Raw genomic sequence first — 15,554 nt, forward strand, 5'->3', positions numbered from 1 at the left:
ATTTTTGGTCTACTTCTCCCAACAACCCCCTGATAACTTTGTGCCATACTACAATACATGAAGCAAGTATGCAAGCTTAAAGCCTGGGACACACTGTCTGCCTGGCGTGTGCGGTCACAGAACGTATGGATTTTCATTTTGGGACAAATATTAACAGGTTTCATGAGACAGGTTATGACTTCTGTCTGCGGTGCGTCATCTTGAGAATTGACCTGATGCCTATTTTTCACACGCACCACGCAGTTCCCAGCAAAAGTGGACATTGAAAAGAAGTGCGATTGCATATGTACTGTATCATTGTAGCTGAAACCCAATCTAGTGCTCTAATAATATCATGGTGATAATTTAACAGGTGAAGGGCAGCTTTTTCCCGGTGCTCCCTCCATCTCTCTATCTCTTTTATGTGTTGGTTTGGGTGCCTGTGTGTATCTCTCTCTGAACGAAGAACAAGAATCACGTGCCTGCCTTTGGTTACAGCTCTTCACTTGTTGGGCCTCAAACATTTGATTTCTGATGACCATTATCAAAGGAAAACTCAATGATTAACTGATGGGACTGGCAGTGGCGGCGCCGCAGGAGACACGCTGCGGTGGGGGAGCGCACAAGCAAGTGAGCCGCAGCTCTGCAGCGAGGTAGAGGTAACGCCGATGCCAAACCAAACCAATCCCTGCTGTGAAGGTCTGCCCAGACGCTCTGAGGGACGGACCAATCAGTGACCAGTGGGCGTGGCTAAGTGTGATAAAGTTAAAGTGTTTGTTTCGAAATCATGTTCCAGCAGTGGCAGCAAAGGTAAAGCTAGATGAAGCGATATTAACAGTTGTAGCAACACTAGCCAATATTGAGAAATTGAAGACCAAGAATAAGGCCTAAAATATTTTTTGCAAAGTCCGCAATGGTCATTTATCGGGATAGTGTTACATAATGCTCATATTGGGGAAAAGTCTCAGTTGTTTACAGCTTGGTGAGTTTTGGTGCACGACATATGTCATAGGGTGGCCAATGCCGAATGGTTAAAGGCTTCTTCAATAGTTAAAAAAAAATTGTCAATACCCATTAGCATCCATTGACAGGAAACAATCCCCAATGCAGCTTGTCCAGACACTATGTCTAATCACAAAGGGAATTTGAGTCCGGTAATACCAGGCTAAGGATTATCTCTGATTCAGTTAAAAGGTTTCCTTTTTTGTTACTGCAAAGACTCAAAGACTCTTATACATTGTATTTGGAAGCTTTTCCTCTTTCACTTTCTATGGGTTCCTCATTATCTCCCTGATTTGCGAGTTCTTACACGCCGCTGTGCCTCTGATATAAAGAATCTTTCAGATCATGGACCCTGGCAGAGCTATTATGATCAGCAGCAAGTAGTCACCTAAAAGTCCCAATCAACATTTGAATTGTATTCTGTAAGCATCATTGCACACATAATAGGGGAGTCAGCATAATTTGAAAGTGCACACTATAACAAGGAGCTGACAAACAGCAGTCTTGAGTTCATAGCTTCATAAACAACATTGTCATTCAGGTCTTGGTGAAATTCCATAGTTTTGCCTTTGTAGCAAAAACAAATAGTGCAACATAATTAACTTGGATGCTTCATACAATTTCGTCAGTGCTTAGAAAGAGGGAATTTTATACATGACTGATTTGTCAAGGGGTTTACTTTAGACTGTACTTTTACAACGAGGTTGGAGTGTAATAAAAAAGATAGAAATACATTACCTGCTCAAGATGGGTCTTTATCAATGCATATTTTTACTGTCAGGTTTTAGACTTTTCTGTTTAATCTTCATACCAAAAGTTAAAAAAAATAGTTCCCCTTACCCGAGGCCAAAGGAAATAGGAACCCATATAACCTAATAAACACTCAACCATTCCCTTACATACTAAATTATTGCTAAAGCGTGACGTTCATGATGCACACATGCATATCCCCATCAGCATGTTCCTGATAACTGTCATGGGAGAGGTTGAGCTATTTTGTCCGCTACCTAGCACTGTTATTAACCCCAGCAATGTTCAATGCTGTCTTTAAAGATTATATCCTTAAGTTTCATCAATGGAATGTCAAGTATTAAAAGCACAAAGGTCCAGTTTGTGTGATTTATCTGACTTCAACCAGAAGGACAGAGTCGAAGATGGAGAAGGGGTAAGTGAGACGCTGATGTGCAACAGCTCCAATCACACTCGCACAGGCGCAGGCACTCACACTCCCTCGGATTGGCCTCTCACTGTGGAGTAATGAGAGGTGTGATGTGTGAGGGAGGAGTGGGTGAGAGAGGGACAGAAGGTCTGAGAGAGATGGAGAGATGCAGCGGTAGATGAGGGGGTAGTGTTTGGAAAGCAGGCGATCACAGTAAAAGCTTTTTTTTTTTTGCGTTTTACTTTTTGGCTCTCCCCTTTCGACTGACGTATGAGTGCAACTCGAAAATTATGTAATTCGGGCACGATTCACCCGACCAAAACAATGCCTCATTACAGACAAAAAGCTGTTCAATAAGATCTGTTTCAGGACTGTTTATTTTACTGATGTCAAGAAAGTGTTTGAATACAAAAGCTCAATATATCCATGTGTCAGATAGGAATACACTCTATTTTTTTGTATAGTTATTTACCAGTTTACTAGGTACACCTATCTGACCAACTGCCCTGCAATAAATCCAACATAGTGGGAAATGTTCCCTTTATTTTGTCTGTCTTAATTTATACAAATAGGGCATAAATATACAAATTATTGTAGACAACTGTCAGTATTACTCAAGACAAACTCTGATCACTGCACACTACAGCATCCAAAGTGACCATGAAGTTAAATTAACACCTCAATTGAAAATACACAAATGCAGCCCGACCATTATTAATCATCATTTGTTGTAGCACTGTATTCATTTGATCTAGTTGTACCTAATAGACTGACCACTGAATGGTTATATACATCAGAATGCAGTGCATGAATCATTTTGTCTTTGTACTATTGATGACTGGGGTTGTGTATCAAAGGTCACTGTGACCCCAATTCGACACATTCACGTGAACATGATATCTCGGGAACGTCGGGAAGGAATTTCTTCAAATGTTACACAATCGTTCACTCGGCCTCGAGGATGAAGTGATTGAAGTTTGGTAGTCAAAGGGTAAAGGTCAAAGTCACTGCGACCTCACGTTGCCCTCATCTCTCCGTCCCATTTTTGTGAACATGCCATTGTTCAGAATTAGCTGGCAGAGCACACTGTACAGAGCGCACCCCTGGGCTTTCTCTGTCATTAGACACACACATACTCACTCACATAAAGAGAGAGGCACCATTAGCATATGCTCTTAAGTGTGTAATTAGGCTGTCCCCAAGCAGGTTTTAAACTATTGTACTGATATCTGCACACCACACAGACTTATCTCAGCTAGACAGCACACTGCCACCCGATGATTTTTTTTTTTTTTTTTTTTTTGCCTTTTATCTTTCTGTATGAATTTAAATTTTTGGCTCTACTGAAATGAAATTGTTTGTTTTATTTCAATTAGGTTTGCTATTAAAGGTGAAGACATCTGTTATTTTTCCTGCAGCTCTGAAAGGTTAATTCTTCTTGCTTTTAACGGGTCAAGACCGTGAGTGTAATTGAAGCAGAGCCATGCAGGTGGAGGTCCTCATAACAGAGCCGGGGTGTGATGGGCCACAGCAGTGTAATGCAGCGAAGCCAGGCTGGAGCTCACAATGCATAGCAGCACTAACTGTCACACCGTTTTTTTCTTCATATATCACAGCATAGACCTCAAAAGGCCTGCGTCCTGCTCCTCTAATATTTATATGTCGATTCGTGCTGAAAGGTTCTTCTTTCCAAAGTAAACTGATCCTTCAGAGACAGACTGGTGAGACAAGTGGCCACTGAAAGTCTCATTCACTGATTCTTTGTTCTAGTTCATCTTTGTTTGCGAGTAAGCTGTAGCTGAGACCTCTTCCTCAGTCTCTGCACCTCTCCTCCTCCTCTTTCTTCCAGCGGTCTCTTTGTTACACTGCACCACACGGTGTTGGTTCTCTCCCATGCTGGCTAGATTGAAGACGAGGTGAGGGCTGAAAATAGGATTTAGACTGCTTTCTGGAGGCAGTGCCTGACACGGCACCGTGAATTTTACTGAACTACACCATTCAGTCGGTCTCCGGGCTGAGAGTCTCTCCTAGTTCCATGTTCCAATCCTATGTTCCCTTTCATGCTTTTGTCTTAGTTTCATCTTAAACTTTGCTTTTCTGACCCTCGGACGCCAGTCGTCTTTCTAAAAATCCTGTGTTTGTTCCATCCAACCACGTGCCTACTCTGACTTCACTCTTTGTACTCCGAGACGTGACCTCCATCGCGTTAACTCCATCTTTGACTTTGATCATACATAAGTGTACTTTTCAGGCCATGGTGAGGCAAAACTTGAAATTGACACGGTATCCCCTGGTGGGCTGACCTGTGTATTACACGCTTCATCGTGATCCCCGGCTGCACGTGCACATCAAGCAGCAACCTCTATAGGGCTGAAAAAATGAAGCCAATGCGGAAACAAACATGTTTAAAGCCTAGTACAGCTGGTTTTGGTGTCGATAGCAAATTTTCCCACAAATGACAATTGTACGGGGGGGGTGTTGAATTATTCTGCACCTCAATTGTTAAAAACATATTAAGTCTGGCTGCTTTTCGTGACAGGTGTGAGCTGTCGCTGACTGAAACCTGCCGGCAGCTAACCAACTGAGTCTCGGTTTCAGGAACCAGGTTTCGTTCGGCAATCCCCAGTTCCACCCACCCAACATTTCTTTGCCCATTTTGTGATTAGCCGGGAATTAGTCGGAGTCAGGCACTGCCAAGATGGCGATGGCCAGAGCCACCACACTGAGCTTCAAAGCCGCTCTTCAGGAAAGTTAAGAGTCGATGTCACAGAGGCTATATCCATTAAAAGATGTTCGGTCTGTGGTGCACATACAAAGCCATACCATACCCAGATTCACATACATGTGCACACACACGCAAACTGTCAGGTTCCCCTCCTTCTAATTCGTTGCATATGTTGCATGTGCAGTGTTTGGCTACTCAAAGCGCTCTGTTTATGAGCAGCAGCTGATTCGACTCTCCATCGGTGCTCGGTGCAAATGTCTCGACTCATCTGGCTTTCAAATTAGGAGGGTGAATAAGAATTCAGTCTCAGGGGAAAGACATTTAAAGAAAAAAAAAAAAAAAGAGTTATTTGAAAATGAGAAAATGCCATGCGATTGCCCAGAGGGGGCGGAATATTTCTGTGACAGAAGCCAGAGTGGAGTGAGAGTCAGCGGTGCAATCAATTCTGCAGCTGAAAAACTGTGAAAGTTGGAAAACGAACAATAGACATAAGGGGAATTTGACGCAGTACCGCACTTTATAGTATTAAAACGATTACGGCGCAACTTTTTTTTCTCGGCCATGTGTTTTCAATCCATTTATCTGTCCTTACTTTTGCTTAAATCTCCAACTGGTGTGTTCTTATTGACATTTACCTACACGTACCATCAGCTTTTATATGCACTGCAGCTTAATATTTGTCAATATTTCTGAAGAAGCGTCATCGTTAGGATGAGGAATGAGGGAGGGTGCGCTCCCTCAGCAGAGATGGAGCGCTGGATAGCATTGATCTGTGAAAGCTAACCCCCTTAGCCGCTTTCTGTCTCCATTTTCTCATTGTTCACTTTTTCCCCTGCAGCTGTTTACATCCACAGCCCTCCCCATCGCTCTCTCATGCATTTTCCAGAGTAAACACTTTTCTCCCTGCCAATCTTCTTCCTCTCTTCTGCCTCTGTTCTGTTTTCTCTTCTCGCTTGTGCCTCTTCAAACCCCTCCCGCCCTCCCTACCTACCGGGTTTTTTTTCCGTCTTCGTTGCTCTTTCTCCTTATTGCTGTATGTTTGTGTCCTTCTCTCTCTCTCCTTTTTTTTTTTTCTCACCCTTCCCTCTCCATTTTCGCTAACACACATCCTCCCAACCACCACTAACGCCCCCCCCACCACCACCCTCCCCTCCACCACCCTGTCTGCAAGCTATGTAGGCTACCTCCGTGGAGACCAGCTGGTGCGCCTTTTTTTTTTTTTTAAATACTCCCGCTCACCTAACCTCTCCCTCCTTTTCTCTGACTGCATTTCTTCTCTTCTCACCTCTGTTCACTTCCTTTCCCTGTTTTTTTGTATTTATTTTGTTCTCTGTTTATGCCTCCTGCAACCAGTCTGCTCCACCACTATCAAACCTTCCTCCCCTCTCTGTTTAGCCTCCCTCTATGCATTCAGACAGTGTAGCACGGCTGTCTTTAGAACTGTTGCAAATCAGGACAGATCTCTCCAACAGATGCTGGAGATCAGGTGGAAAGGGAGCACCCCCCCCACACACACACACACACACACACACACACACACACACACAAGCACAATCTCGCTGCCACACGTAGCCACGTTCAGGGTGCCGTCGCAAACGTGTACCCTGCCTGTCCAACAGGATCTCGGTCTCTCACCTTCTCTCGCTGCTTCAGCTCACATTTATTCTCAATCGTGGATGTACATTTGAACACAGATTTGTTCCATGTGTGTGTTGTTGTTGTTTTTTTTACAGGTGGGTCCAGATCGCTTGCCCACGCCTTTCTATTGATTGGGGCACAGCCTTCTCCAAACCTCTGCTCTCTCCATACGAGGTAAACACGCGCCTTATAGTCTGTCAACAAACTGTCACTCATCTGTTAGGCAACACTCATGCATTTGCACGCACACGCACACAGACACAGACACAGATCCCCTTGATAGATGCCCGGCTGAAGCCTTCATTACGTCACCGTAATAACGTTGAGTATGTTTGAAAGGGAACTGTAGTTATGTAGGACTCACAAAGGCCAGCTTGTATTGGAGATAGAGTGACTCCTTCCTCCCTCAGTCTCCTTGACATGAAGCGACACACACGCAAACATACAACACCATCAGCTACAGACTAGCCCCCCCTGCTGGCTGCAGCACGACATCGTCCCCACACCTCCTGCAGCTGTCTTGTTTTTCTGTTTGGGGAGAAAGAGAAAGAGAGAGAGAGAGAGAGAGAGATCGGACAGCAACCCCATAAAGATCCATTTCCAAGCAAGTGTTTGTTTGTCTGCCGCTGCAGCTGTTGCAGCAAAAAAAAAAAAAAAAAAAAAATTACCTTGTGGTGGGTTGTGCAGCTATTGTGCTGTAAATGTGACCTGGCTGGTTAGCATTAGATGTCAACTATTAATTTTTTTTCTCTCAAAGATATGCCGCTGATTTGAATCCTTGTGAGATGGCTGCACGGGGTGCGTGGGGGGGGGGGGGGCTGTCTTGGATATTGGATTGTGAGTGTGAAGTGGTTGGCTGTTTTATTGCAACCACTCATCTTTTCGCAGCGCTTGAAAGGCACTTACACTTTCGGAATGAGGCCATTATGAAAAGTGATAGCGTTCCACCTTAGAGGGGGAAAAAAGTGATGATTGTTTTCAATTGTTTCTGACTGACGTCTATAACACGGAGCACGTGAACTCTGATTTTCGCCTTCGCTGTAACGAGGAAAGCAGCAATCTGTTTTCTTAAGCCCTCTCGTGTTACAGCTCGCTGTGCTCTCCCCGACGACTATTTGGGAACAATGTCTGCGCATTTAAATGATGTGCAGCTGCACGTGTGTGTGTGTGTGTGTGTGTGTGTGTGTGTGTGTGTGTGTGTGTGTGTGTGTGTGTGTATTTGTGCTTGTGTGATGAATCCTAATGCGCAACCGTCTCACATACCTACGAGGGTTATACGTCTCAGTGCACTGTGCTTTTCACTGTGGCATTTACTATGAAGATGAGGAGGGATGAGACGGTGGAGGGAGGTGGTGGGTGGGAGGGGAGGTGGGGGGGGGGGCAGCAGCAGCAGCAGCATTTATTTTCAGGGCGTCTCATGTTATATTTATAGTCAATAAGACACACTTGGCTCTCCTGTCAGAGCAGGGATTAGCACAGAGGAGCAAGCTTCCACAGAGAAAGGCTGTGTGTGTGTGTGTGTGTGTGTGTGTGTGTGTGTGTGTGTGTGTGTGTGTGTGTGTGTGTGTGTGTGTGTGTGTGTGTGTGTGTGAGGTGTGAGAGAGGAGAGGAGGAGGAGGAGGAGGAGAAGGAGGAGGAGAGGGGAAGGCTGAAGCACAAGAAAAAATAACAGTCAAACATTTATTCCAGTGTACAGTTTCTTTGTTTCTTTGTTTGTTGAAGAGGCTCCATCTTTTGGAATTTAGTTGATTCACAGTTTAGTTGTTTTTTTTTAAAAGATGGATATGAAGGATTATTAGGAGGTTATGAAATGTTGTTATGCCTGAAAAATGCACACATATAAGCTGCATTTTAAAACTTATAAACATTCTTGGCCGTTATAAAGACTCGAGTTTGGGGGAAAAAAAACAAAAAACTTTTTTTTCTTTTAATTTTCTAATTAAGAACGGGATTATCTTCAGATGGACCTCCAGAAAACTATTAAGAAGGAGTGACTTTAGCTAACGACACCGAGATAACTCGTGGGGAAAAAAATTGGACTTGGAATTTCATGAAAGAAGTTGAATGGGAGTCTTTGGAGCCAGAGGCTTTTTGGAGCGAACATCTAGTGGCACTCGGTGGTATCGCAGTTTAAGACATTTCCGCATCGGCCTCATTTTTCGGACCTGAAATATACAGCCTATGTATAACAGATATAAAAGATAAATATGTAAAAGAACTCAAAAAAAAAAAATATATATATATATATATTCATCCTATTTCACATAAGGTCATTTTTATTTCTGTATTTATTTCAAAATGTAAGCCAACATGTAAAGAGAGAGCACGACTCTATCGGCGCTGCTGCACACCAAACTAACAAACGACAGTTGTTACTCACAAGCTGTGCAACAGTGATGAATTATGTCCCGATTGAAGAAAGATTTCATCACTTTGAAGCTGAATTTTTCATGTTTCCTTTGAACTCGACTCTTTAACTGGTGGTTGACTGTTTTTTGGAGTTTCATAATATCAATATGACTTGTTTTCCCATCACATTTACATAAATCACCCAAATGATCCCACACTTTATGAAACTGAAGGTCTCGGCATAGGAAACAGTTTCGGTGTTGAAGGAGTTGTCGGAAAGATAAATAAATAAGTGAACTACCGAAGGATTTGTTTCGCTTTGTTTATTCATCTGTTCAGTCATTCGATTACTTTCTCTCTCATTCAGAATCAATATTTACAGGCACTCCTCTCCCATACGGAGCAGCCTGCACTTATGTCACAGCACTGTCATGCCTGTGCTGCTGCTCCTCTCTAACAGCTGTTGTGTCACGCAGTGCAGCTGCATAGGGATAACATGACAACTCTGTATATTATTATGACACCTGTCTGTATACTCTGTGTCTTCTCATCACTCCACGGCTCCCTGCAGCTCGTTTGCCAAAAAAAAAAAAAAAACTGCAAGCTGCAAATACAGTAGGAGATAACGGCAGCATCGCGCACCGCAGCACCTCCGAGGATGCCGTTACCCAACTTTCAGCTGTCAAGTTTCATGTTCTGGTTTATCTTCCTGTGATTTGTGATTTTTCCATCTATCTCTCTCGCTATTTATCTTTCAGGCAGCTGTTGCTCTACAGGAGGTAGGCTGGAAGGAAGTCTACCCCATGGACTTCTATTCCAATCAGAGCCTGGGGCCGTGGGCGCCCAACCACCCCGACAACCAACCTGCGCGGCCCGCTCGAAGACAGGTAAAGGCGCTGGGAGATAAAAGATTTGAATGACAGAAGGGACCGGGAATGGGAAAAAGAAAAGTGAAATCATGTTGTGTTCGGCCTGTGTTTGACCGCCTTTATCAGTTATGTCGCCACACTGACACCCAGTGGCACAGTGACAGCAGGACATGTATGTGAACATCTCTGTAAAAGGCGTGGTAGTGACCTTGACCTTGATGTACAGTCTAGATTTTCTCATTTATTTACAAAGTAGGACAAAACTGTTACAAATGGCGGTAATTGCCGCTCTGTGAAAACACCCTACAGCAGCCATATGTTACCACTAATCTGCCTCAGGGAGGTACTGTCACACTTGTAAGTGTTAACACTGTCCCACTGCTTCCCTGCAGAAACAAGGCTCGGAGCCAGCCCTACCCACCAGGCAGTGCAAGCAGAACAAGTGCGCCCCCTGTGGCTGTCAGGGGGACTGACATGTCCTGACCCAGGGCCGCCGTGTCCTGACTCGTCTCGCGCCTGCCTTGCCTCTGCTGCCGGCAGGAGGGAAGTCCACGCCAGATGAGGATGAGTGGGTATTTGTCCAGACAGTCCATCAGCGAGTTTTTCAGCCTCTCCTCAAATGGATTAGCAGCAGCACATAATCCTTACAGCACAGCAGATCAAACCAAATTCATCACTCTTATTCACGTTTTTTTTTAATTTATTTTTTTACTTTGCTTGAGCTCCAACACACGCAACTGAAAAAAAAAAAAAAAATAGCTTGTGTGTTGCAGCTCATGTGTTCAGGTGAGCCATGTCCCATGAAGGGGCAGCTTTCTTCAGGCACAGGGGAAATGTGTGGGCCTCTGTGTAACGCTGACACCGCCGTTGCGATTGTTACAGAGATGACCTTGAGCACGGTGTGTGGAGCTAAGTGTCTGTCAAGTGTAGGAGGCTTTAGTCAAAAAACACTCGTCCTCAGAAGAAACACTTGAAACGGTGCGGCACTTTGAAATAACGCCGTGTTCCCGTCACAGTCAAGACATATTGTAAGGAGCACTTTTTTTTTTATGTACAGTGCGAGTCACATTATCTACTGATATATGATTAGTAATAAGATGATGCAGCGTGACCGGACCTTGTTTCTTTGTCTTTTCTTGTCAAATAAATCCGAAATGGAACCCTGCTTATTGTTGGAGGGCTTTTTCGTGAAGGATGAGCCTGTTTTATTTATTTTTTTAAGCTGAGGGGTATGAGTTCCTCGATGTGTGCAGTGCTAGTCACGACTGCTCTCCATCCTTATTATTTATTGATGGCGGAGTCTGTCGATAGATAAATAAATAAATAAACAAACACTGTATTACTGTTTGCCTGCTACAGCAGAAACTGATTGACAGCTGTTCACCATGGCTTCAGCTGATCCTAAGAACTTGTCAACCCTCCCCTGGTGGCTGTACCTTTTCTGAGGTGGCTGTGATCTTTTTTTTTTTTTTGGTTATTTGCCTCCGACTGCAAGGCTTTTACAGTCGCATCCTCCCTCTACTTTCCACCATTGTATCTCCATGGCAACAGAGGCCAATGTGACGCAGCCATTACGCTGGATATCCGTGTTTGGCGTGATGCATCTCCTCGTCCTACCAGTGGCTGTTACGTTAGTTCAGTGTTTGCCACAGCACAGTGTGAATGAATTATCATCCAGCAGAGCTCGCTCTCAGCTGATGTTTGATTTTTTTTAAATTTTTTTGTCCTTCTGTCGGGTGTAAAGAGGAGAGAAGTTAAATACATTTGTAATGTAATTTTTTTTGTTTAATTTTAAGTCAAATTAGGCCCTTATTACCTTTTCAACAACACTTGGAGGTATACATACCTCTGTAGAATCTACATAATATTTACAATCAGTACATCTAATATGTGTAAAATTAACATTAATGTTTGTGGTATTTCTGATTGCCAGATCATTACCAAATTTCCCCTTGCGGGATTAATAAAGTACCTATCTATCTATCATTTCTAATTATTTTAAAGTGACATCAGATTGTATTTATGGCTTCCTTGACAACAACTCTTCCATCGATTTATATTGAAAAGCTACGATACAATCAACAAATGTTATTCTTACAAAATGTAGTACATAATACAATTATGTCTCCTCATACAAATATAAATGTAATACCCAAAACAATAAATTTACTTAAGATCCAAACATGACACACTGATGCACAGAACATTAAATTGTGAACTCACATATTTAAAGGAAGTAGAAATATATTTCATTTTGAAGAATAACCCCTTTAGTCACTCTTTAAACATGTTCAATTATTGTAGCATGAAGTATAATGCATGGCTCCATATATTGTATTTTTCACTACATATGTTTCATAAATATATGAAATAAATATAATAAAAGTACATTTCTGAGTAGTTCAAAGCATTGTTTGGTTACTTGATTGGACTCACTTAGGCAGACTAGTAGGAGAGTAAGACTTGAACACATCAGTTTTAATCCTCCGGCAGACAGCAGCATGTCTCAGTCTGATTCTCTGCCTGCAGACAGCCGAGTGACCACTAAGTGGCGCTGCTCGCAGTATCTTATTTGCAGTCTTGCGATGCATTCAAGTCACACAGGGTTCATCGCAGAGAGGCACATGGTCGTACATGAGTGAGCGTGCGAGGCAGAATGCAAGTACTCGGTGTACTTTTGTAGCTGGCGTGTGCAATGACTGTCAGACGTGGTGGGAATTTGAGTCCTTCATCCTGCTCAGCATCCGTCTCTTTTCCTCTGCAGCCTTTCTGCCCCTCAGTGTTTCCCATCAGCACCTAGTTTCCTGTCTCAAGGGCAGCGATCGCCACAGTGAGGTTGTGGGTGTTGTGACTCTGCAGACTCCTCAGGTTCTAGTCACCCCGGAGCCAACGTGTGCTCAGGTCACGGACTGCTCTCAGTTATATTGATACACCCTCTGACTGCACGGTTAGCTGGTTGCCGTCGGTGCCCGGCACTTTTTGCCTGCAGCAGTGAGAGGTGATGTGGCTCGACAGCCACTCATCATTCAACGTCCAGAGGAGTTGACTTAATTAACACATTTTCAGTTGCTGTGACTTGTCTGCCTGGGTTCGTGTTTTTTTTTTTCTGTGGCTCTGGAGCGGTCATGTATTTAGTTTGTTTCCCTCAAGAATGAAACAAATCACAATCAAAATAAACAGAAGACGAGGAGGTCGTTTTTTTCCCCCGTTAGTGGAGATTTGAGGTCGAGTATGATTTCAGACAGCCTTTGTTTCTTCATTTCTCTGTCTTTATTTCCTCCATTAAATCAGAAATGACATCAAAAAATGATTGATCTGCTTTATCTGTCAAGTCACCCTGTAGGTGGGAGAGAAGGTGTTAAGAGAGGAACACAAAGAAGTCCACATTTTGAAACTAAGCATCAGGTGTGCGACTTGAGAATAGCAAATAAGATGTTTAAACATCAAAAGAAAAGCAACAGGTCTCTTCAGGACAGAATTGGAAGAGAGAACAGTTTACTTTATGAAAATATGTTGCTGTATTTGTCTAAATCTGAGCGTTTCTTTCACATAGTTTGGCTAGAAATATGGAAATTAGCTTCTCTGTATTTAATAACCTCCTGATCAGCATCCCTATGGAAATTTAAACAATAAGTGTTTGAGTCTAGAGGCTGCACACTGTGTGTGTGTGGGGGGGGGATAGAAGAAGCCTTGGCGGCCAAACAGCAATGTGAGCGAAGGTTGCTAAAAGGTTGACTAAGAGTCTTTAGTGGGAAAAAATAAAGGAAAAAAAGTGGTGTAAAGAGATGACTAATTCTGCGTGGGTGGTCAGCCTGTCCCTCATCATACGGCCAAGAGCCACCCCAGCACAGGGCTGTCACAGAGTCACCTTCTCCTTCCACATGACACGCTCTGCCGTCTATCGCAATCTGACATTTTATCACAATCAATTTGTTGTGTTTTCTGATTTTCATTTTTGTTGCTTGAATTAAAGGTTTCCATGTCTTTTTATGGGAGTGTGACTAAAAATGGTAAAACTTTCCAAATGAAAATATATACTTTTCTGAAATAAAGCATCTTTGATATATATATATATATATATATATATATATATATGTTTTATAATGGTAACAAAATCGGTTCGTGTTAGCAACCCTCTGTACTTTCTTTACTTGAATGTTGTCGTGGAGAAGCTGTTCTCAAAGAAACACACCATGTGTAAATGATTATGAAACAGAAATCACAGGAAGTAGCTCATATCTTGCAACACGTACCTGGACATCTTTAACTTGAACCTTTTACCCAAGTTCAAATATCATGCTGAGCTGGGTGGAGCTTTAAAATACACACCAAAGTAGACCGTCTGACTCCAACCCGTCACTTAAGACAGAAAGCAATTCATTATGAATCAGTAGTTAACATAACCAGACGTTTATTATAAAGGTTACTTTAACAATGTCTCCACAACCCGAGCAGGTCAGTCCAAATACGTTACTGAACTCTCCTCTGCGCATTATTCCCTTTGTTTCATCCAAAACAGAAGGAGCATCAGTTCCGCAGAAGATGGCGATGCAACTTATAAACAAACTACATCATACTAATGTACCAGTGTCCAACAATTAGTTCCTGGATATCTGTGAATCTGCATATTGACGCTTCCTAAATGATGGGATTCAATAAAATCGATTTAGTCTAATTTTCAACAGGGACCAGCAGCCATTGTTAGAACGCCGCTATAAATACTCACCTGTTGGAAAGGAAGCAGGGAGGCAATGAGTCATTTGGGAGAGACTGACTCATGCTGAAGCTCACCACAAAAATAATGCATGTCACTTTAACAGCATCTAATTTGGCTGTTAACTAAAAACTTAACATGTGGATTTGAATATGCAAATGTGCTCTCAACATGATTAATTTAAATCTTTTTTTTTTTTTTATAAGTCAGTCATCTCATTGTGCTTTTCATGAGTTAATGATGCTTTCCCTGTAAAAATAAATACATCTATAATAGTTATTGGTATGTGGCATTGCAGTGTGTAATTCAGAGTAAATCACAGAAAAACCCAGCAAGGCAGTGCTGAGCGTGCACATTAACTCCCAATAAAGGACTAATCATCCTGGTTCACAGTAATTATTTTAAACCGGGTTTTGGAGTAGACTTTAAATTTCTCTTAAATGCCTTGTAAGGTTATAATAATCACATTTTTTCACTGTTATTTTGACCTTTTCTTTACTTTGTAACCATGGTAACTGCTCAAAATGGTCCTTTTTTTGTAAAAGGTACCAGTCTCAATGAAAACGTATCTAAATATACAACAAAGCATTTCATTTTTTTTATTCTGAAATGTCAAACTATATATTAATATTCTATTAGATTTGATTAAACATTTACACATGTTTAGTAAAACAGCTATTGTCATAACAAATACAATTACTTTAGTACCCCCTCTGCTCCAGGTTAATGTAAAAAAATGTTTTACTCAAAACTAAAAATCTAAAACATCTTCTAACACCTTGATGTACTCATTTATAATTAATAAGTATTATTATAATTGATATATAAATAATTTGACAAATCAAAGATAACAGTGAATTAATCTATTAAAGGTTTATTAAGTTTATTAAGATAGTTTTATTTATTTATTTATTAAGTTTATTAAGATAGTTTTATTAAGATAGTTGTACGAGTTTTCTCCTCTCTTCTCAGGTTGAGATGAGTGCAGAGAGAGAATACGTTCTGTATAATTACAAAAAATATGATCGTAAAATATGTACAACACAGTTGTGACACAAAAATTAAGAAGTAGTTGAACCATATTTACAATATTTGTATGGGCCTGTGGAAATGTTTCTT

The 15,554-nt window shown here is 42.0% G+C and overlaps 1 protein-coding gene across 3 annotated transcripts in view; it reads left to right on the forward strand.

Moving 5' to 3' along the window:
• Positions 1-10,886, forward strand: part of dph1 (diphthamide biosynthesis 1) — a 59,791-nt gene extending 48,905 nt beyond the window's left edge. For 2 of the 3 annotated variants that reach the window (XM_069712425.1, XM_069712426.1), the window contains 3 exons: positions 6,599-6,677; positions 9,611-9,739; positions 10,114-10,886. In XM_069712425.1, coding sequence (XP_069568526.1) covers positions 6,599-6,677; positions 9,611-9,739; positions 10,114-10,194 — 289 coding nt within the window. In that variant the 3' untranslated portion in view covers positions 10,195-10,886. Of the gene's footprint in view, positions 1-477; positions 6,678-9,610; positions 9,740-10,113 lie in introns of those variants that run through there. The other variant, XR_011311509.1, reaches the window with a different exon arrangement.
• Positions 10,887-15,554: the final 4,668 nt, after the last annotated feature.

The sequence above is a fragment of the Brachyistius frenatus genome, unplaced genomic scaffold, assembly GCF_029030835.1.
Source record: "Brachyistius frenatus isolate BFR_SWC_R1_liver_20210118 unplaced genomic scaffold, ASM2903083v1 Contig_109, whole genome shotgun sequence".
In the NCBI taxonomy this organism is placed as follows: Eukaryota; Metazoa; Chordata; class Actinopteri; family Embiotocidae; genus Brachyistius; species Brachyistius frenatus.